The sequence below is a fragment of the Saccopteryx leptura genome, chromosome 6, assembly GCF_036850995.1.
Source record: "Saccopteryx leptura isolate mSacLep1 chromosome 6, mSacLep1_pri_phased_curated, whole genome shotgun sequence".
In the NCBI taxonomy this organism is placed as follows: Eukaryota; Metazoa; Chordata; class Mammalia; order Chiroptera; family Emballonuridae; genus Saccopteryx; species Saccopteryx leptura.
In genome coordinates this window covers 86,601,379-86,623,434 of record NC_089508.1, presented here as the reverse complement: position 1 = coordinate 86,623,434, position 22,056 = coordinate 86,601,379, and the positions used below count along the sequence as shown (strand labels likewise).

Sequence of the window (22,056 nt, the reverse complement as noted above, 5' to 3'; positions counted from 1 at the left end):
CCCCTTTCTAACTCTTCTTTCTAGTTCTGGGGAAGAGGTTGGTGCTTCCCGTTGCACATCAGCTTCCCCTGCCTCTAACTGCCACAGCCTGGGGTATCCCATTGGCATCAAGTGGGGACTGGAAGGTCTAGGTGCAGGAAATAAATTCCCTGTGAGGTCACAAGAGATCTAATTGTTTTCCTATCTCCCTCCAGGAAGGGGGATAAGTGACTCCTTCCACCACCTCTCCCTGTGAACACTTCCAGTTAAACACACAAACATACACACAGAGAAGAGGTTCGATTTATTGATTGCTCTTCAGGAAAGGTTATATAGAACATAATTTGGGTGAAATTACATTCTAGTTACAGATTCATAAAACTTTGCTTTAAACCAAATTAACTTTTCTGACACTATCAAATCCCTTCTCATCCTCATTCACAGCAAAGTACCTCAATCATAATCTATATAATCTTCTGCTGTTTTTAAATGATTAAAGCAGACATAATACACAATGCAGTTGATATTAAATATCTTGAGAATGACAAATCAATAGAACTACTTTTACTCTTAAGCATGAACTTGTCACTTATAAATGTTCTGCACATACATTTTTCATTTTAGATTTTCTCCTTAAAAGAACCTGTGAACTATTCACTATCATCTGCTATTTGTTTGTACACACATGTCATAAGTCTTCCAAAATAACATTTAAAATTATTCTTAATATTGCCTCAGAAATGTTAACCTTTAAGGAACATTTAATTAAAAATAAAATAAAAGCTCAGGTCTTGACTTTGTAATGTGTCTTCAGATATTCAAGATTCTCTTAGTTCCCCGGACCCGATAAAAGCCTCCAACAGCAGACAATGTGGCAACCTCTTTGCTCAACTCAAATGAAGTCAAATAAAGGAGAAAAAAATCATGCTTGAAATCACAGTGACCAAAGGATCTGAATTAATAATTACATTAAATAACCATAACTTTTTGTTTAACTATTCACATTCCACACAGTGGAAATTATCCTTTCCTCTAGATTTTTCACTTACATTTTGAACTTTGAAGAACTACAATAGCAAAAATCAAACCAAACAAATAAAAAAATACTTGCAGGACATGCGTTTTTTTCATTCAATGTCAAAACAATGTCAAAAACATCATAAACTTCATATTTGGTGTTTGGCATTATTTTAACAGGTAAGATCAAGATAGCAAAGATCTTGCCATTTTAAAAAAATTCTATAGTAATGAAAAAAACACATCGTTACATCATCAGTGACTCCAATCCTGTATGTAACAGATACGGCACTTTCAATAAATGTTGGAAGACACACCGTACTTGGGCTAGCCTTAATACAGGCACAGTAAGGAGAGCAGAGGGTTCCCTCTCTGCTGGTGCTGTGTTTTTAGGGCAGTTATGCTGATTATTCCAGTGAAGTTCAGTTTGAGGAAATTCTCTTTACTTCAGCCAAATTCAACTTACATGCAAGACTGTGGTATGAGCTACTAAAAGAATATTACTGCTGCCAACTTAAGTCATCTCTTTTCAACACAACTGTGTGCTTGCAGCAGAGTTAAAACAAGAGAAATTCAGTGTCTGCTGGTTCTTAACATCACTTTTCCTCTCTAGTGTGGTTTTACATTTTCAGTTCCTTCCCCATTCTCTCCTTCTCCCCGCCCCCGCAGAGTTCTGGACTTAGCATTTGCGTGCTTAATTAACTCCATTCTGTGCTTTATTGCTGGAGGATGTGGATGATAGACAGATTTAGGGCAGGGGCATACAGTGTATACAAAATGCACAGACTATGTATAGTAGGATCATCAGTAGTGAGTTCCAAAGTTTTAAAATAAAACCCAATATTTTGGGTGTTCAAAATAACTTCTGTCTCACGGTACAGTTCCTGTTTAGTTGTTAGATGCGAGAACACTGAACCTAAACAAAAACAAAATAAAAATCACCTCTTTAGTTGCAATGGGTCTTTGAATGCTGGAGCCTTGATGGCAACTGAAACACAAGTCTACGATAACTATTTCCCATGTTACATATGACTTGGCTGGTGAGGCCGAGACGATACCAGCAAAAAAAATGTTCAGGAGGGAAGGTGGGTACAGTTTACATATAAAACCTCAGGTTTGAAGAGAACAGGTTAGTGAACCCAAAATGTAGAAAAGTTCACCCACACACTTTGGCCATTAAATAAATCCTAAGTAGGTATTGCAAGTAGCCCAAGTTTAATCAAAGGACAGCCTCTACCAGGAGGTTCTGAAGAGTTACAATGTTACATGAATCCCACCAGCAACAGGGAAGAATCTAATGAATCCAAATGCTCTGATTTCTTACCCTGCCCTTTCCCCCAGACCCTAGGAGACAAAGGAAGAAGGGGAGGTCATATCCCCTCAGTCATTCAACTAAACTCAATGACTAAAACAAAAAGACCCCAAATATACTTCTAGCTTAAACAGAGCAGGCCCTAAGTTCTCTCAGCCTGGTTCTTCACTGTCAAGTACACTCAGCAGAGGCAGGGGCTTTATAACACAGGGTGTGGCTTTCGGAAGCTTTGCACAGAAACAGTGAGCTGGGAAAGAGGTGATTCTAACCAAGCAAAAGAAATCAGGACCTTTTGCTTGGGAGATGTGGGTTCTCTTTCTATCCCTGTGTAGGGGTTCTGAACTACATCTACTGTCCACTGGAGAGGCAAAGCAGGGAGGAGCTGTTTGGGGTGCTCGTTCACATGGTTCTGAAAGTAGGAGTGGTCAGTATTTATGTTTTAAGTTCAGTACTCGGTTCCAACTCGTTTCAGCAAATCAGAGTGACAGCCAACGTGAATGATTTTATTTTTTGCAATTTCATTTCTCCTCTGTTCTCTTGGGTGCTGTTACATACCAGGAAAAAAACTTTCTAATGCATAAGTCTCACCGTATTTGGGGGTTGGCCTTCCAGGACCCTGCATGTCTCCTAATGAATTTTGCTGGACCCAACTGGTCCTCATATTCATTCCCTCTCTTCTCTCACTCCTCTATCCTTCTTGCCCTTGTCCCCACCAACCTCCCCCAGAATCTGAAGGGTCTTCCAAAAATGGGAAACATTTATATGCATGGTTGAGTGAGTGGCAAATAGGCTGAAATAGTCACTGAGATCCTAAGAAGGGGTTGACTATGGAAGGGAGGAGAAAGGCAGGAAGCAAGCACAGGTTGAAAAACTTTTCCAAGTTGAATACAGCACTAAAACAGGTCTCCCGCGCTCAGGGTAGCCTCTCCCACTAACATTCACTCTAAGGGGCAGTTCTGTCCCCAGCAGGGCACAGGGAAGACATAGGCAGAAACACGGCTCAGCCCGGCCCCTTTGAATGTGCCTGGAGTGGTATGGGCTTTCTGTGCCATCTCCGCAGGAGGCAGACGATTCATTTAGGTAACAGGAAGTGCCCTCTGGCGGAGATGTTTCCCCTGGTGTCTGTGAACAGCCACAGGCACCCATGCTCACTCACACACACAAACTACGTACAAGCAGGTGCCTGTCAGGAGGCAGCCGGTGGGTCTTCTTGCCTCTGGGTTCAAGCCAAGTTTGAATCAGGTTGTTTTAGGTCTGGCTCTGGGCCTGCCTGGGGCTGCATCCCTAGGACAGGTGGGGGGGGGGGGGGTCCTGGCTTAATCCAAATCGATGGAGATGCAACGACACTGCTTCACACGTGTCACCCTCTTCTTCTTGGTGGGTGGCTGTAGTTCGGGACAGTTGAGTGTGACCATCATGGTGGTGAATTTCTTGGGCTTGCAGAAGGAGCAGGACTGGAAGGAGCCTTCCTCCTTGCGGATGTGCCTGGGGATGTAGAAGGAGTTGCACTGGCCATAGCAGAAGCGGTTGATGATGGTGCGGCTGTTGCAGCCCTCCTCGTGGATGGTCTGCTTGAGTGGCTGGGTTTTGCACCAGTCTCGCTTCAGGTATTTGCGCTCGGTCACATGCAGGGCCTCCTGGCTGGACTCCAGCACCTCCTCCCCGGGCATGGCAGTGCCTCGCCCTTGGCCCCGCCCCCGGTTCCTGGAGCCAGGCTGCTGCGGAGACTGAGTCTGCTCAGAGTCATTGTGCTGGGCCTTGTCTGGCGGGGGAATGGCACCTTGGGACCCATTCTTTTTTCCTTCAGCAGCTGGCAGCAGGGTCCCCAAGAGGAGAAGCAGGGCTCCCACTGCGTAGGCGGTGCGGCTCATGCTAAAGGAAGGAAACACAGAGAGAAAAGTCATGAAAAATTGAAAAGTTAATGAATTAAAACATTAATATTGCCATGCACTGCATAACAACATTTTGGTCAATGACAGACCACAGATACAAAGAGTGGTCCTGTAAGGTTATAATGGAGCCAAAGTATTCCCATTGCCTAGTGATGTCATAGCACAATACATTACTCAAGTTTATGACATGCTGGTTTAAACACACCTATTGTGCTGCCAGTCATACAAAAGCACAGCATATACAATACAGTACACAATACTGGCAATGATAATAAACGACTATATTACTAGGCATTTATTACAGTATTTTTATCTTGTTTTAGAGTATACTCTTTCTACTTATGAAAAAAACTTTGCTGCAAAGCAGCCTCACACATCTTGTGTTTACCATGTGTCTTAATTTGCACCATTTTCTCTTGTGCTTAATTTAATTTCATGTTGTTTCGTGCAGGCTCAGACCCTAGGAGCAATAAGCTAGACCATATAGCCTACGGGTGCAGTAGACTAGACTATCTGGGTTTGTGAACTCTATGATGTTGGCACATGGACAAAATTGCCCACCGTTATCCCTGCAGTTAAGTGGTACACGGAATAGGAGCTAACATTTTTATCACGGCCTTGTTAAGCATTTTATGTAAATATACTTCGCCTACTTTTCCCAATATCTCTATGAATTGGTACTATTATTCCTATCATCTCCCTCACCAGCAGGCCATGAGGTAGCTTGCCCAAGGTCACACACTGAACAAGTCAAGATCTGAACTCAACCAGGGCTCCTCTCTTTGTCACATGTGCTCCCATGGATTTTCTTCCTGGATTCTGACACCAATGGCATCCAATTTTGTATTCTGGTCATTTACCTGCATTCATTTTTGAATTTAATAATATTTAGTAAGTTCCTACTATCTCAATGCCAGAGTACCTTGCACCTCTTTGGGGAAACTTATTTTCTGTCTCGTTGTAGAGCAAAGATAAATTAGCCTCACTGCCCAAGGGCTTCCTCTGCCAGGAAATCTCCCAGTCCTTCCCCTTCACTGGCCTCGGTGCTTCGAGCTGTGCCTTGTTCGGTTGGACAGATGCCTATGAGATGTTCTCTGTGCACAGGCCCTGGAAGGACACTGGTGGGGGGACCCGGAAGCGTGGGACAGAGGGAGAATTCTTCACAGAAAGGCACTGGACAAGAAGTCTACTGAGTTTCTATCTGAAACCCTGGGACAACACTTGGCTATCTGACCTGAGGAAAATCATTTAACTTGTCAATAAATGATTTCATTTAAGTAAAGCTACACCTACCTCAAGCTCCCCAGATAGACTGTTCAGATAAAATTTGATGTAAAAGTGAAAGCAATTTGAGAACCAACCAAATGTATGACAGCACCGCAGACAGAATGAATTACTTTACCAGAAAGATCTCATAACTCATAAAGACTCCTGGACCCCTCACTGCTTCTCATTTTTAAACTGAGGACAGATATTCATTATATCATTCTTTACACAAAGATATGCATTTTTCTCCTTCAAATGTGAAATATGTCATTCACATGTGTGTGTGTCTATATGTGTGTGTGTAAATTTAGAAGGTAGAAAAAAGCCACAAGAGAACAGGTATGTGCAAATATTCACATTAATAAATGCTGTAGACATGTTGACTATTTTAATGACAGTAAATCACTGAGGATGGATTTGTATTTAGATTAGGATCAGAAATGGATATGGCATATAAAAATAATGGCAAAAAATTAAATAAGGGGGGGGAGGCAGAGGGAAAACTAACAGAAAAAATAATAAAGAGTAAAGCAAGGATGAAGAGAGAAGAAAAGTGAACGGAGTAAAGACTGTAAGTCAGAGACAGCAGGGCTGCTCCGGAAGCAGGGTGTGCGGGGAAGGAGGGGCTGACACAGGAAAAAGGGGAGGATGAGCAGGAGGAGCATAGTTTTAAAAAGGAGAGTGCCAGAGAGAAGCAGCCACGACTAAGATTCTCCTGGGTCAGAGCTTCTCAAACCTGAGTGCGCAGGCAATCACCTGGGGGTGTGTCTGATTCAGTGGGCCTTCCTTCCTACCGCGCTTTGAGTAGGACGGCCTGGAGCACGTGCAACCACGGGTATGTACAGAACGACTTACTAAAATGTGAACGCACTTTCTCTTCCACTGGGGCAGCCTCCCTCCTCAGGCCATCACACCAAGTCTGACCTGAACCCTGCCGTTTCCCCTGCCCTGCTCTGCCCTGCCCTGCCGGCCACCCCGGGCCTCACCACCGGGCTTCACCACCATTATTCTTAGCTTAAAGACAAGACTGTGAAGCACCCGTTTCCCTGGTCTCTTCCGAACACCAGTGTTACCCGTGAAGCCGCGAAGTGCAATTTGATAACGACCTTATCACAGCCCCCAAGGGACTGTACATGTGGGTACTAATAGCTAGAGTGATTGCTTTCAAAGAAAAAAGCAGTGTGGAGTCTGCATTCTCCAAGGGACAGCCCCTGGAAGTAAAGACCAGGAAACCCTAATGATAATGTCAAATTAGGATAATTAAATACTACATTTAAAATAACCTAAAATGGCACCATCTTCCCCACATGAACCTAATACTTTGGGGCAAGTTCAAATTTGGAGCGGATAATGTGACATTTAGCTCTCTGCTCCGACTGCAGACTCCCTGGCTTTTGTCAGTTTATGTTACAACATCCCTGTTCTTTAAACAGAGCCCTTTTTGCCTCAACAACAACAAAAAATTAATTTCCTCGTTTTGTCTTTAAAAAAATCACTCGTGAGAAGAGTCCAATTATAAAACAGTACTGATTTTCTCCAGAGACCAGGATAACTTGAGCCACGACAGTTCAGTCTCCTCTGCAAATACTATACAGCGAACTTGAGAAACTTTCACAAGTATCTGCTTTTTATTCAGCTCAGGGCCAGGCTCTAAACTAATATAGTCTCTGCCATTTCAAAGAGCAGCATATTAGACAGCCATAGGCCTGCACCCTCGATCTTTCCTCTTCCCTTCAGGACAATTCAGCCCTCCCAGAGCAAGACATCACAGCCCATGTCAGAGAGGCAAATCTAAGACTGATGGAAAACGTATGTTGACTGCAGATGACAGGTACACGCCCTGAGGCCATCCCCTCTCACAAACCTCTTTCTAAAACTGTAGACCCGCAGACCAACTTAGGACCTTCTTGGTACTCAGCTTTTCCTTCCTGGCATTTTTACATCCTAATTAAATAAAGACCTACTCTGAGAGGCATGAGGGGTTACTTATCACCCTCTCATCAGTGCCTGACACACAGTAGGTGCTTTTATATGAATTATTACTGACTACATTGATTTACACCTTCCATTCTTTACATTTTAAACGCTTTCCCACCCACCAATGAGCAGTTCAGCTAATCATAATTTTTTGTTCTCACCCTCAGTATAGCAAACTCCTTCCAGTCTAGAGAGCTTCTTAATACTTGTCTTCCTTGCCTGACCAGATGGTGGCACAGTGGATAGAGCGTCGGACTGGGATGCGGAGGACCCAGGTTCAAGACCCCAAGGTCGCCAGCTTGAGTGCGGGCTCATCTGGTTTGAGCAAAGCCCACCAGCTTGGACCCAAGGTTGCTGGCTTGAGCAAGGGCTTACTTGGTCTGCTGTAGCCCCACGGTCAAGGCACATATGAGATAGCAATCAATGAACAACTAAGGTTTATGACAAAAAACTGATGATTGATGCTTCTCATCTCTCTCTGTTTCTGTCTGTCTGTCCCTATCTATCCCTCTCTGTCTCTGTAAAAACAAAACAAAAAAAAAAAAAAACCTTCCCTTCTCTAAGAAAACGCCAAATATTCACTACTTTTTACCTGATCCCACATGGAGTGCTATGAATTTCATTTTCTAAGTGAAGCCATTGAATTCATTATGGCAAGAACCAACAATAAAGCAGTAAATCTCAAATTAGTCAACTGTGGTTTTCAGTTTTTGTTTGGACAGACTTCCTCTTCCTATGGGAGCATGTGTACCCCATAAGCCAAAGGAGTCTAGAATGGCAGGCTGTTGGGTTTGTTTTTTTTTATAAGAAAAATAAATTTGTCTCAAAATAAGATTTACTAGAGGTGGAAAATATTATGAAATGGTTCTTCATGTTCAAAAAGCCTGCTCTTCAAAGAGCTTCAGCACTAATTGTGAGTTCTGAACTTTATTAATTGTGAAGTTCTTAAACTTTATTAACTAGTTATTTGGAGAGGAGCGAAAACCAACTTCTGGAATCTCAGTCAACAGAGATCTCAGCTTCTTGGAGAAGAACAGTGCTCTGAAGGACTCCACATAAGTAAGGGTGAGGGGGATGAGAAGTATAATGAGAACTGGAACCAAGTCATTGTGGTCAATCACCCAATTTCTCCACACCACCCTGGTCTTGATGACTCATTGAAGGATATAGGACTATTTTGCTCCTGAAATCCCATTTGTATGGCCACCAAATAATTTTTTCTTTGTAAACATCCTAGACATGGAGGAAATCAAGATGTAAAATCCTTGAGGATTTTCTTTTCCACATCAACACCTAGCAGAGTGCCCCATTATCAACTCAACGCAAATGCTTATCCCCATTTAGGTTCCTAGGAATGATCACTTATGTCCAACAAAAAGCTGCAAACCTTTTTGGTAAGCTGCATAAATGGAATGACCCACTCACATCATTAAATTAAAGCTGCAACTCGTGGATCCAGAGCGCATCACAACCCCACAAAGACCTCCCTTAATCTTCCCTTACAGGAATATTCTTCTCTTAACCCTGCCTCAATTTCTCCTTAATGCATTTCTCCTGCAAGTAATGTGATCATATTGTCATGGTGAGCTTTCTCTGCTACTGGTCCCCACCAACAAGACCCGTCCCAACCTTACCTTTTCTCCCCCTTTATCACTGTCTTCCAACCACTTGTCCTAGAGGAAATAAAACCTCTCAAAGCAGGTCTTCTCTAGCTAATGCCTTCCTCCAGGTTTCCCTTAGTGATCAAGAGCAAACATCTGTACACAAGATAAACCAGACTTCCCCCTCTGTCCTGTGCATGGTGATTTATTCCAGTATTCAGAAGACTATGAATACATCATCTAATTCTGGGGAATCGAAAATAAAAATGCTATGTGTGACCTTTTCCAATGTTCTCGGTGTCTTTGGGAAACTTTAGGTAAGCTCCTTTCTACCCTCATCTTGTTATCTTTCTCATTTTAGCAAACAACCTGCTTGTCATTAGTTATATGTAGTGCTGAGTGGGAATTACAGTGAAGAGACAACGGTCAGCAAGCCAGATATCTGTGCCTCAACATCTGATCAAATCCTCCTGATAAATAGTTTTAGAAAAACATTTAACAGGCACGGCATCAAAGTGTTCTCTCAGCATAAAAAAAATAATAGAACTAACAGCAAATACTCCAAGTGCAGGCCAGATTTTAGAATAATCTACTCCTACGTCTCAAGATGAAATCTTTGAGAAGGGCAAAGGGTACTTTTATTTTGACCTTTACTTTTAAAAATGATAGTCAACTTTTACAAATTAAGTAGAGAATTTAAGAATATACTGGCTTGATTTTTTTTTTCAGACAGGTTGAACCAAAAAGAAAAGTTGGTGGTTGGCAAACTAGTAGACCATAAAGTCTCATTCTCTCCATGCTGCAAGTACCCTAACCATAACCTCTCTATTTTGAACCTTATTCAGGCTAAATCAGGCTGGGGCCCAATATTACATAAGACAGGGAGAAGACCACCTGGTAGTTAAGTATCTCAGGAGCTCTAAGCTCATCTGAAGATTTTGTGTGTGTGTCAAGTTAATGAATGTATACAATTCTTGTGGCCAACAGGAAATAATCAGAATAATAAATATTAAATGTTCACTGAGTCGTACAATGGAGAGACAGCCAAGTTATCAGTTCTCCTTTGTAGTGAAAGATGTATGTTGGTCCTGGCGTGAGTGGGATTTAGGATTTAATTTCAGAACCACCTCATAATAAATACTGGTGCTATAGAATGTTACCTTTCAATACTATCATGAACAATAATAGTCACCTATATTTTTAAGCACTTACTGGGCCAGGTATTATGCTAGATTCTGAGAAAATTTTATCATTTACTTTTTTATAACAAAACATGAGGTAGATAGTGTTGTCTTTATTTTACCAGACTTAGAAAAGTTAGGAATCTGTCCAAGGTTACACAGCTCCCAAATTGGAGAGCAAAGTTTGAATCCAGTTCTATCTAGTGCCCAAACACATGTCCTGAACCACTATTCTGTGGATACCCACCACAGTATTTAACAAGGGACACATGGACTTATTTCTCATGCAATAAAATGTGAAGAATACCATAAACTCAAATAATTATCTCTTTTGTAGCTTCATGTGCACTGTGAAGAAAATTCCTTGTCCCAGGAATTACTGTTGTACTTTGCATTTCTAAGAGCATAGGTTAAAAATGAAAGAAAATTCTTTGCAGATGTATGACATGGGCTGGTAACACTTGCCTGATCTGTGCCTTTTGGTGGACACTTCCCTACCTCCTCCCACTTTCCCTTCTATAAAAGGATTAGGTTTACCCCTTCTTCAATGTCTGTTCTAGGACGTGCTCCACAGTTTTGCTGTTGACAATCATTTCTTGGGAAAGGGGTCTGTGACATAAAATTTTTTGGATTTATATCACTTTTAATACTTAAACATTAAGACTGAGGGCTTCAGTTTAAAAGACAAGGCAGGCAAGCAGCTCTCATTCAGAGATGTGAGGACTTAATAGCTTTCTATTCTTCCTTGTGTAACCACTCACCTACAGACTGCTAGCCAAATTGGATTTCCTATAGATTGTGAGTTGCCAAAACATTTCACTCAACATGACTTTTAAGAAAATAGGAAATCTGTGAAATTACAAAGTTTACAAAAGACTTTGATTTCTAAATGACCTGGGGGTTAAACACACACACACACACACACACACACACACACACACACAGCAACTCAGATCTAAAGAACCCTTAAATAATTAGTTAACCATTGGAGAGTGCAATTTATCCAGTGATAGTAGTCAAATTACTTACTGTTGTAGACTTGGGTGTGCCAGAGAGGAGATGATAACCTGTAGCTTTCTTAAGATCTTCTCCTCATTGCTTTGAAAAATCCACCCCTTCAAGTCCTTATGCCCCCCTTCCCGCCCCAGCCAAAAAAAAAAGAAAGAAAGAAAAAGAAAAGAAGAAGAAGAAGAAAAGGAGGGGGTGCTGGAAAGCCCTGGGGAGAAAGAAGACTCCTCACCCTGGGACGGGGTTATCTTAACCTCTTCTCCGCTATTTATTTAACTTGTGTGTACAGCCAGAAGGAAACCACTACTCTGGGGTCCCTGGGACAGTTTAAATCCCTGGTGACCCACTTAACATAATAGATTAGTTTAATCAACTTTCATCCTGGCACCGTCTCCAAGACAAACATAAATAGACTAGCGCACCGCTAAGATCTTGCTCTTTCCAGCAAGAGATCCAATTACTTACCAATGGTCGCCTCTGCCCTTGTACCATGTTTTAAGAAGAGATTTTAACCCCTAACTTTGAGGTTATATTTCTGTCTTAAAAAGCCGGGATTCGGAGTCGGCAGGGGAGCAGAAGGCGGCCACCGGGTTGAACCCGGGAGCCCGTTCAGGCCAGCGCTGAGCGCGCAGGAAGGGATACATTGCGGAACCTTGGTTACTTCTGGCTGCACCCCCACCGCCCGCCGTACACGGGACCTTCACTGAAGTCCGCGCGGAGAAGCGCCAGGCTGGGGAGCCCCCAACGAAGAGCTGGGGTCCGAAGACGATGCTAACCCAGAGCGGGGGTGCGTCTGTTCTTCCCAAGCCCAAAGCCTACAGACAACACCGGCTAATGAAGTGACAGCCCCGCTGCCCCGGGGCTCGCCCCTCGAGCTGTGGAGAAATCAGCGGGGTGACCCGGGAGCGGGAGAGGACAGGAGAGGACGTGGGCCCCGGAGCCGGAGACCAGCCTCCCGCCGCCGGTCCTGCGTGGTCCGTGACTAGCGAGGCGCAGCGAGACGAGGTCCGGGCCTCTAGGGCGCAAGCGACAGGGTGCCCGCGTCAGTGGGACCCGGCGGGTTGTCGCTGCCCGACTCCTAGACGCCCGAGGCACAGCTGAGGCGCGCGTGGGACGTGGAGAAGCCTAAAACAGGGAACCGAGCGCCCACGAGAGAGCAGCCAGCACGTGGGTGTGTGCGGTGTGAGCACTAAGGGCTCTGGAGTCCGGGTCCGGGACCTGGTGTCCCGACTCCCGACCCTCCCGCAACCGCTGCGGCTGAACTCTGCGGCTCCGCTCTTGCGCGAGTCTCCGTCTCACCTGGAGGATGAGCGAATGGACCCGATCGCTGGTTCTCCCGACCTTCCAGCCCACGGCCAGGTCGTTCCCGGACCCCCGACGCCCGTCGGAGGCGTAGCCCGGTCCCAGCGCCCCTCCTCAAACACATGGGACCCTCTCAGTTTAACGTGCCCGCCGTCCGCCGCCGAGCTGCGGGTCCCTGCGGCGCCCACTGCTCCCGCTCACTCGCCCTCTCTCCCGCGCTGCGGCCGCGGGGCCTGTGAACTCGCCGTGCGGGCGCGACGGGCTCCGCAGCTGCCACTCGCGTCAGAGAGCGTTAGTGGGGCTCCGGGAGGAGGACGTGGAACACCGGGCCGTCTCTGGCTCCTGACACCCTCTTCCCAGCCTTTCCCTGCAGACCGCGCCAGGTGAGGTCCTAGCAGCCCCGACCCTGGCGGGAACGACCCCGCGACGGCACTTCAGGGTTCACCCCAGGGACCCGCAGGCAGGGCCTCGGCCTGGGCGCACGGAGCGCGGCGGCGCGTCCGCCCCGAGCCGAACGCACGAGTCTCGCCGCAACCTCTGCGCGCGCGCAGACACACCCGCACACGCACCGCGCCGGCGCCTCCGCGCTCACCTGTCAACGCGGCGGGTCGTCGCAGCCGGCGCTCTCCACGGGTGGCGCGTGTGCGGCCGCGGCCCGAGCCGCCGGGGCTGGGCGCGGGGTCAGCGGGCCGAGAGGAACGCGCTCGCTGCGCACTGGGTCGCCCGGTCCGCGGAGGGCGCACCGAGTGCGGGGCATCGCCCCGTCTCCGGTTTAAATGCCGGCGGCCGAGCGCGGCGCCCGGGGCCGCGCCTCTCCATTGGCCAGGCGCCGCCGCCGCCGGGGACCCGCCGTCCGCCCCCTCTCCCGGGGCCGCCCCCGCCCCCCGCACCCCGCCTGCCGCCCCGCGGGGTCCCCGCTCCCCCTGCCTCGCCTCTTTGTCTGCTCCCCCCCGACCCGGCCGGCTGGGAGAGGTCACCCCAGGGAACCGCGCCTGGAATGCACAGCAAATCACATTTTCCGCTCCCGTTGGAGGGGGAAGCACGGGGAGGAAATCCCCCCGGCTCCCGGCCCCTCGGCCCTCCTCCGCCTCGGGCCTGGGCTTCTCTCTCCCCGACTCCGCTTCGCCTGCGTCCGCCCCGCGACGGGCTCGGTCGCGGAGACCGCCGTGGGAAGAGGAAGGTCTCCGTGAGATCGTGACAAATTAAGCGATCCTTTCCCGTGGAGGGAACGGGACGGCGGGATGCTCTGGCTGAGCAGTCTCCGCGGCTCTGCCCCAGGCCCCCAACTTCGAAGGCGCTGACCTCGGCGCCCCCGGTAACCCCGGCGGGCTCGCCGCCGCCAGCAGGAGCCTGTCGCCAACGTGACACCCTCCTCTCCCGGCCTGCCATCCTCGGCTGTGATTGTGCAGAAAGGAATAACGGGGGAGAGGGAAGAGTGAACCTAAAAGAACCCTCAAAGGTCAAGGTTTCCATTCCTAAACCATTTTAAAAAGGGAGAGACAGTCGCTAGGAGAAGGAGGTTTTGTGTAACGTGTTAAAGAGGAATAAATCAGGAGAACAAAACTCCAGACAAGGAAATAACTTCCCAGAAATTAAAGACAAAACTTCCGTAAGTGAAAAAACCGATGTCACAGCTTTTATTCATTACTGAGAACCCGATGGACAGAGCCGATCACACCAAGAGCGTATTTTTCGAAAGAGGAGCGAACACTTTCATTTGTTCTCCTAGCTTGAAAACTGTTTCCTAAAAGAAGGTCGTGAGTTTTGTGTGTGGAAGTTATAGCCCGTGCAAAAATCAACCGGGCTGCAAGGTCTGTCTGCAGACCGCCTCCCTCAGACAGGTCAAATGATGGCTTTGAAAAAAGTTTGTTATAGAAGGAAATTTGAAGGTTTCTGCACTGACTAAAGCAGAATAAACAAAACAATGAAACCCATCAAAAGGTATTTATGAAACCGTGGTGAATTAAATACTTGGCGAAGATAACAAAATACAACCTTCAAACAACATGATCCCCCCCCTTTCGGCAGACATAGGGTGGGGGGAGCAGACAGCAAACAGTGAACACTACTACATAGATGATGTTGGAACTGGAAATCGATTTTTCAAAATAAATGAAACAAGAAGGAAATCTGTGGTAAATTCCGTGTCTACAGAATCCTCATGGGTGGAATGTTTTGTTTGTGCAAACAGCAGTTTCTCCCTGTGAACTCAGTACTGCACTTTAAATGTTTTCAATAAATTTTTGTTAGATCATCTTGGGAGCCATCATAGTTTGTAGTTGCCTGCAAGATTGAACATTTAACAGGACTTAGAGACTTACCTTGGCAGTTGGCTACAGAAGAGGTAGGGAGTCAGAAATACAAAAAATAAAAAATAAAAAAAAGTAGGCAATTAAGAGTCTAGCCAAGCCCACCACCAAGCTGTTCTTTCACTGTGTAAACTATTCCTCCAGAGAAAAGGGAACATATTTTGCAAATTCATTAACTCGTTCTAACCTAACCATCAATGCTTTAGTCACTCTTTTTTCAAGACTTATATAAGCTATCCTAGATAAAAATACAAAGAGACAGGGCCTGCCTGTTAAATGGGAATTGTTTTTGGAGCCCTGACACGGTGCCTTTGTATATTCCAAGCTGTCTGTGTTACTGTATCTATATCCAGTAAATGTTGTTGATTTTCACTATGGTCCCTTTTCAGCAGGCATCTCAGACCATACTCCACAATTGAAACGTTCAGATCCCCCACCTCTCCCCTGCATAACGCTGTCCCATTTTTCTGTATCATTTTTCTTTGTGTCACTTCTCTCTCTCTCTCTCTCTGCCACTAGACTATAAGCTTCATGAGGGTGGACACTTTGGTCAGTTTGATTACACAATGCACATAGAATACAAAGTGTCTAACAAAATTAAGATTCAGTTAAGGGCTGTGGTTTGGGAAAGTTCAGAACATACCCACTAATTAGGATTATCAACTGAGCCGAATACTGAGGATATAACCACCATGCATGTGATAAACACAGGCCCTCACCTCCCAGTTTATAGTCTAGTGTTTGTGAGTATTTATATAGATATCCAAGCTTTCTGCCTCATATTTGTGTTTCCACAGCTCTCAACCAGTCATTGCAAACCATTATCCAATCAGGAAGAAAGCATAGAGTAAAACTCTTCAGCCCTCTTGAACCATAATTACATAATTGAAACCTGTTCTCGGTAAGAGGGGAAAGAAGGAGAATGACTCCATGTAGTCAAAGTTCAAATTGTAAATCTGAGACCTGAACAATGATCAATAAATGATAAGTTGCACTTACAGAATCTGCTTTCAAATTACTTTGAGGCTGTTGTGAGATGTGTAGATCTTGATCAGCAGCTAGTTTGTGGGAGGAAAGTCCATTTCTCTAGTTTCCTCCTCTATCTGTAGAAGGTGTCTTCATATAACTCCCACAATGCTAAAAGGGAGCTCCTCCCCAGACTTAGAGAAGAACCTTGAAGACCTTTGGAGGGAAGTTTTTTCCTGAGAGCTGCAAGAGCTGTTTGTGGCTCTTCCACCTAATTGCAGAGGCTCTGAATGCCATCTGGTTTGTTTTTTCCTTTAAGCACCCTGTTTTTATTTCTCCCCAGATTTATTGAGGTATAATTGACCAATGAAAACTGTATATATTTAAGGTGTACAACATGATGTATTGATGTGCATATACATTATGAAAGGATTACCACCATCAAGCTAATTAACACGTCCATTACCTCACATAATACCCTCTTTGTGTGTGTGGTGAGAGCACTTAAGATCTCTCTTAGCAAATTTTAATACAATGTAGTGCTATTAACTATAACCAGGCTGTACATTATTAGATCCTCATAACTTATTACTCTTATAACTGAAAGTTTGTACCCTTAACCAGCATCTCCCCAATGCCCCTCACCTCCCGGCCCCCAGCAATCAGCATTCTGCTCTGTGTTTCTGTGAGCTTGACTGCTTGAGATTCCACATACCTATACTGAGTTAGATCATTTGTATTTGTCTTTATCTCACTGACTTGTTGACTTATCATAAAGTCCTCCTGTTCACCCATGTTGTGTGAAATGGCAGGATTTCTTTCTTTTCTAAAACTGAAAATAGGCTCTGGCCGGTTACTCAGTGGAAGGGCGTCCTTCGGTGTGTAGAAGTCCTGGGTTCTATTCCCATCAGGACACACAGAAGATGTCAACCATCTGCTTCTCTACCCCCCACCCCATCCCTGCCCTCTCCCTTCTCTCTCTTTTTCTCTTTCTTCCCCTTCCACAGCCAGCTCTTTTGGAACAAAGTGGCCCCACGTGCTGAGGATGGCTCCATGGCCTCACTTCAGGTGCTAAAATAGCTCAATTGCCTAGCAAAAAAGCAATGTTCCCAGATGGGCAGAACATCGCCCCATAGAGGGCTTGCTGGGTGGAACCCAGTGGGGGTGTATGCGGGAGTCTGTCTCTCTGCCTCCCCACTTCTCACTTAAGATAAATAAATAAATAATAAAACTGAAAAATATTCCATTTCTGTGTGTGTAAATATATGCATGTGTGTACACATATGTATATGTGCTTTATTTATTTTTTAATTTTTATTGAACTTATTGGCATAATATTGATTAACAAAATTATATAGATTTCAGGTGTATAATTCTATAATTCATTATCTATATATTGTATTGTGTGTTCACCATCCAAAGTCAAGCCTCTTCCATCACCGTTTGTTCCCCCTTTATCCTCTTCTACCTCCTCCCACCCTCCTTTTCCTTTTGTAATAACCATAGAGTTGTCTGTGTCTATGAGTTGTTTTATTTTCCTTAATTCCTTCTCTGCATCTAAGTGTCTGCTTCTATTTTGTTCATTAGATTCCACATATGAATGTAATCATATGGTACTTGTCTTTCTCTGACTGGCTTATTTCACTTAGCATAATGCTATCCAGGTCCACCCAAATTATTGCAAAATGTAACATTTACTCTCTTTTGTAGCTGAGTATATTGTCGTGTAAATGTAATACAGCTTTTTTATCCACTCATCTACTGATAGACAGTTGGGCTGCTTCCAAATCTTGGCTATTGTAAATAATGCTGCAATGAACAGGGAGGGGGGGGGGAGATATATAGTCTGTATATTCTTTTTTTTTTTTTTTTTTTTTTTTTTACAGAGACAGAGAGTCAGAGATAGGGATAGACAGACAGGAATGAAGAGAGGTGAGAAGCATCAATCATTAATTTTTTATTGCAACACCTTAGTTGTTCATTGATTGCTTTCTCATATGTGCCTTGGCCATGGGGCTACAGCAGACCAAGTAACCCCTTGCTGGAGCCAGCGACCTTGGGTCCAAGCTGGTGAGCTTTTGCTCAAACCAGATGAGCCTGCACTCAAGCTGGCGACCTTGGGGTCTCGAACCTGGGTCCTCCGCATCCCAGTTCAACACTCTATCCACTGCGCCACTGTCTGGTCAGGCTATAGTTCGTATTTTCTTTTGAATAAGTGTATCAAGTTTCTTCAGATATATTCCTAGAAGTGAAATTTCTGGGTCATAAGGCAGTTTTAAATTTTTTGAGGTAGCTGCATACTGCTTTCCACAGTGACTGCACCAATCTGCATTCCCAACAGGGTACAAGGGTTCCCTTTTCTCTATATCCACGCCAACACTTGTTTGTTGATTTATTGACAGGCCATTCTGACAGGTGTGAGGTGATATGTCAGTGTGGTTTAATTTGCATTTGTCTGATGATTAGTGACATTGAGCATCTTTTCATATGTCTATTGGCCATTTGTATGTCCTCTTTGGAGAATTGTCTATTCAGGTATTCAGGTCCCTTGCCCACTTTTTAATTGGACCATTGTTTGTTTTTTATTTTGCTTTGTTTTATTTTGGGTTTTTTTTTCTTTTTTGATGTTGACTTTTATAAGTTCTTTATAAATTGTGGATATTAACCCTTTACCAGATGTATCAGCAAATATGTTCTCTCATTCAGTGGGTTTTCTTTTCATTTTGTTGATGGTTTCCTTTGCTGTGCAAAAACTTTTTAGTTTGATGTAGTCTTAGTTTTTCTTTCATTTCCCTTGCCTGGGAAATATATAAAAAAATATATTGCTATGAGAAACATCAGAGATTTTATCTATGTTTTCTTGTAGGGTTTTTATGGTTTTGAGTAAAAAATTTAAGTCTTTAACCCATTTAGAATTTATTCTTGTGCATGGTGTAAGAAAGTGGTCTAATTTCACTTTATTTTGCATGTATCTGTTTAATTTTTCCAACACCATTTACTGAATAGACTGTCTTTACCTCATTGTATGTTCTTGCCTCAATTAATTGACCATAAAGGCCTGGTTTTATTTCTGGGCTTCTTCTGTTGATCTATGTGTTTGTTTTTACACTAGTACCATGCTGTTTTGATTACTATGGACCTGAAATATAGTTTAATATCAGGTAGTGTGATTCCTTCAACTTTGTTCTTGTTTCTCAAGATTGCTGTTGCTATTTGGGCTCCTTAGTGGTCTCATATGAATTTTTGGCATATTTCTTCTCGTTCTGTGAAATATGCCATTGGTATTTTGATGGGAATTGCATCGATTCTATAGGTTACTTTGGGTAGTATGGACATTTTAATGATGTTAATGCTTCCTAACTATGAACACAGTATACACCTACCACTTATTTGTATCTTCTTCAATGTCTTACTATTTTTTAAGTACAGGCTTTTTACATCCTTGGTTAAATTTATTTCTAAGTATTTTTTCTGATATAATTGTAAATGTAATTTTTTTTAGTTTTTCTTTCTGATAGTTCATTATTGGTGTATATTTCTGGATATTTATTTTGTATTCCGTTACTTTACTGAATTCAGTTTTTTTGGTGGAATCCTTAGGTTTCTTTATATACAGTATCATGTCATCTGCCCTGTATGCTATCTTGCATTGGATTAAAGAATAAAGGCCTTTACTCATTTGGAACTGACTTTGTATGCCCTTCCTAAAAAAATGTGATAATAAACTTGACAGTGGTTTAAGGAAAAGATATTTGCAATGATCAAATAGCAGTCAAATGATTCATATCCAGATGGATTTCTCTTTGAAATAATAATAATAATAATAATAATAATAATAAATCCACAAATAACCTAACAGGAAAAAACGGTTGGCAAAGCACATGACCAAGCACTTTACAAAAGAAGAAACATGAGCATCCAATAATCATAAAAAGATGCTAGTTTACATCCAATAATCATAAAAAAGATGCTAGTAAATTGAGGAAATGCAAACTAAAATGAGACGATAACCTGGCTTATACAGCATATTAGCAAAGATTGAAGAGTGTCAGCATCTAATGTTGAAAGGGTATAGGGAAACAGGTATTTAAATGCATTGCCATTGGAAGTGTCCATTGGCACAACCATTTCAGAGAGTAATTTGTCAATATATGATAAAATTAAACATGGCCCTAGTATACCATCCTGCTATTCCACTTCTAGATAAACACCTTGGAAGAACTTGAGAGCATGCAGGAGAATTAGAAACTTGTGTGAGCACTTCTATTACAGAATTGTTTATAACAATCTTGCTTTCCATCAGCAGGAGAAACCATAAGAAATTATTTCATTCATATACTATAACAAGATGCTGGATAATTACTAAAAGGAATGGACTAGATTTTTATATTTCAACATAGAACTTAAAACATAGTAATTTTTTTTAAAAAGCAAGCTGCAAAACGATACAAGCAGTATGACACCATTATGTATATTTTATAATAAACATATAAAACAATAGTATAAATTGTTTATGAAAACATATGTGTTCACATAAATGTATAAAGAGTGGATTGGAAACCAGACCTTTGATGGTGCCCACCAGAATGGAGTGGGGGAAGGGTGGACCAGGGCTGAAAGACAAAGAGATTTCAACTATATAATGCTTTAAACATTTTGAAGCATCTTGAAATAAATATGACAAAATATTGACAATTTTAATTTCTAGGCAGTGGGTACAAGGATATTTGTTAGATATTCCTGTGTATCTTCTGTAACCAGCTCCAATGAAGGTAGGCATGTTTGCAAAACACATACCATCCCATATTGGTGTTTATATATGCTGATCTGTCTTTACCTGGAGAGTGTTGGCTCCTGGCTATCTACCTTGCTCTTTGCACATAAGCTGTAAACCATTTACCAGTTTGCTATATATTAAGAGTGCATATGTATGTGACAATTCTAAACAGCACTGCCAAATAAAGGGTATGAAAAGATGATTCATGCAGACCATTTATACAATTCCTACTTAATTCCATACAAGTATTTATTGTGTACACTACATGTGCTTTGCAGTATGCAGAAGACAAAAGAAAAGAGATGTGGCATAGCCCTTCACAGTCAATATGTCAGCACAATGGAAAATGCACTGAACTTGGAGTCAGAAAAATCAGAATAAATTTCTGACTCTTCCTCATAGGGACCATGCCCCTGGGTTTGATATTTAAACCTTCAGGGCCTAAATTCAGTCATCTGTGTTATAGGGATGACTATAATACCTATGCCTGGGTGGATGAAGGGAGTAAGTAAAATGAGCTTTGTGAAAGTGCCAGACACAGGACAGACACCTAGTAAACAACATCGTCTGCATAGATACTAGTTCAGTCGTGGATATTGGGAAGACATTGAAAGTGCAATATCAGCGTGGGTCATGTTTTATGGATCTCATGTTTATGGCACATAATGTAGTGGATGCCAAATAGTAGGTACTTGTTAAGCTATTAAATGAGTATTTGCACAGGGGGAAAGGAAGAAGGGAAGGAGAGAGGGAGGGAGGGAGACAGAAGGGGAGAAGAGAAGAGAGGAGAGGACAGATGAGGTGAAGGGAGGGTAGGGGGAGGAAGGAAAGGGGAAAGGAGTGATACTATTCCCCTAAATGGCACAGCAATTTCTATTTTTAGTAAAACCAGTCAGTGGTATGAATGCCCCACAAAGTGGCACAGGCAGAGCAGCAAACCCTTCTGGCTCTCTTTCTGCCTGCTTCATAGAATCACTTTAACTAAAAGTTATAGTTCTCAGATTGTTTTCACTGCAGTGCCAGAACCTGAGAAAAGGAGACTAGAAGATGCCTAACACGGTAGAAGAGAGGCTGAGCCCCCCATGCCCAGGATTGCTGGCGGGGACCTGGGAGTGAACTGAGACAGGAGGCGGAGACAGAAATACCTTTCTCTGCATTCACAGCCCTAGAGCCAGGGTATAGGAACCTGCCGCAAATGAGGCTCCCCCTTTGTCCGTAGACTGGGGGACTGGTTAAATCTGAAAAGTCTCTATTTGTCTGGAGCTCTTTGACATGACCTCACTCTTAGAGAAAGTTGGATGGGGCTTTAATCAGTTATTGATTGTCTGCTTTCCCTTAGGACTTGAACTGCTGTGGTTCTTCATCTTCTCAATCGTTTTTAGGGATATTTTCCAAGAAAAGCTCATTCTACAGCAATTGTAAAATGCCAGGGCTGTGGAGAAGGTCCGCTGAGAGCGCTCATTAAACCG

The 22,056-nt window shown here is 43.6% G+C and overlaps 1 protein-coding gene across 3 annotated transcripts; it reads right to left on the bottom strand.

Moving 5' to 3' along the window:
• Positions 1–277: 277 nt before the first annotated feature.
• Positions 278–13,331, bottom strand: GREM1 (gremlin 1, DAN family BMP antagonist). Of its 3 annotated transcripts, none has more exons than XM_066342548.1 (2): positions 13,128–13,331; positions 278–4,180 (listed from the first exon to the last, which is right to left on the bottom strand). In XM_066342548.1, the coding sequence occupies exon 2, from the start codon at positions 4,177–4,179 to the stop codon at positions 3,625–3,627; it is 555 nt and encodes a 184-aa protein (XP_066198645.1). In that variant the 5' UTR covers position 4,180; positions 13,128–13,331; the 3' UTR covers positions 278–3,624. The 3 variants fall into 3 exon arrangements, with proteins under 3 accessions (XP_066198645.1, XP_066198646.1, XP_066198647.1); XM_066342549.1 differs by lacking the exon at positions 13,128–13,331 and adding an exon at positions 12,533–13,018; XM_066342550.1 differs by lacking the exon at positions 13,128–13,331 and adding an exon at positions 11,255–11,355.
• Positions 13,332–22,056: the final 8,725 nt, after the last annotated feature.

Excerpts from the sequence above, each read along its gene's own strand:
- GREM1 (XM_066342548.1), bottom strand. The coding sequence starts at position 4,179 with ATGAGCCGCACCGCCTACGCAGTGGGAGCCCTGCTTCTCCTCTTGGGG.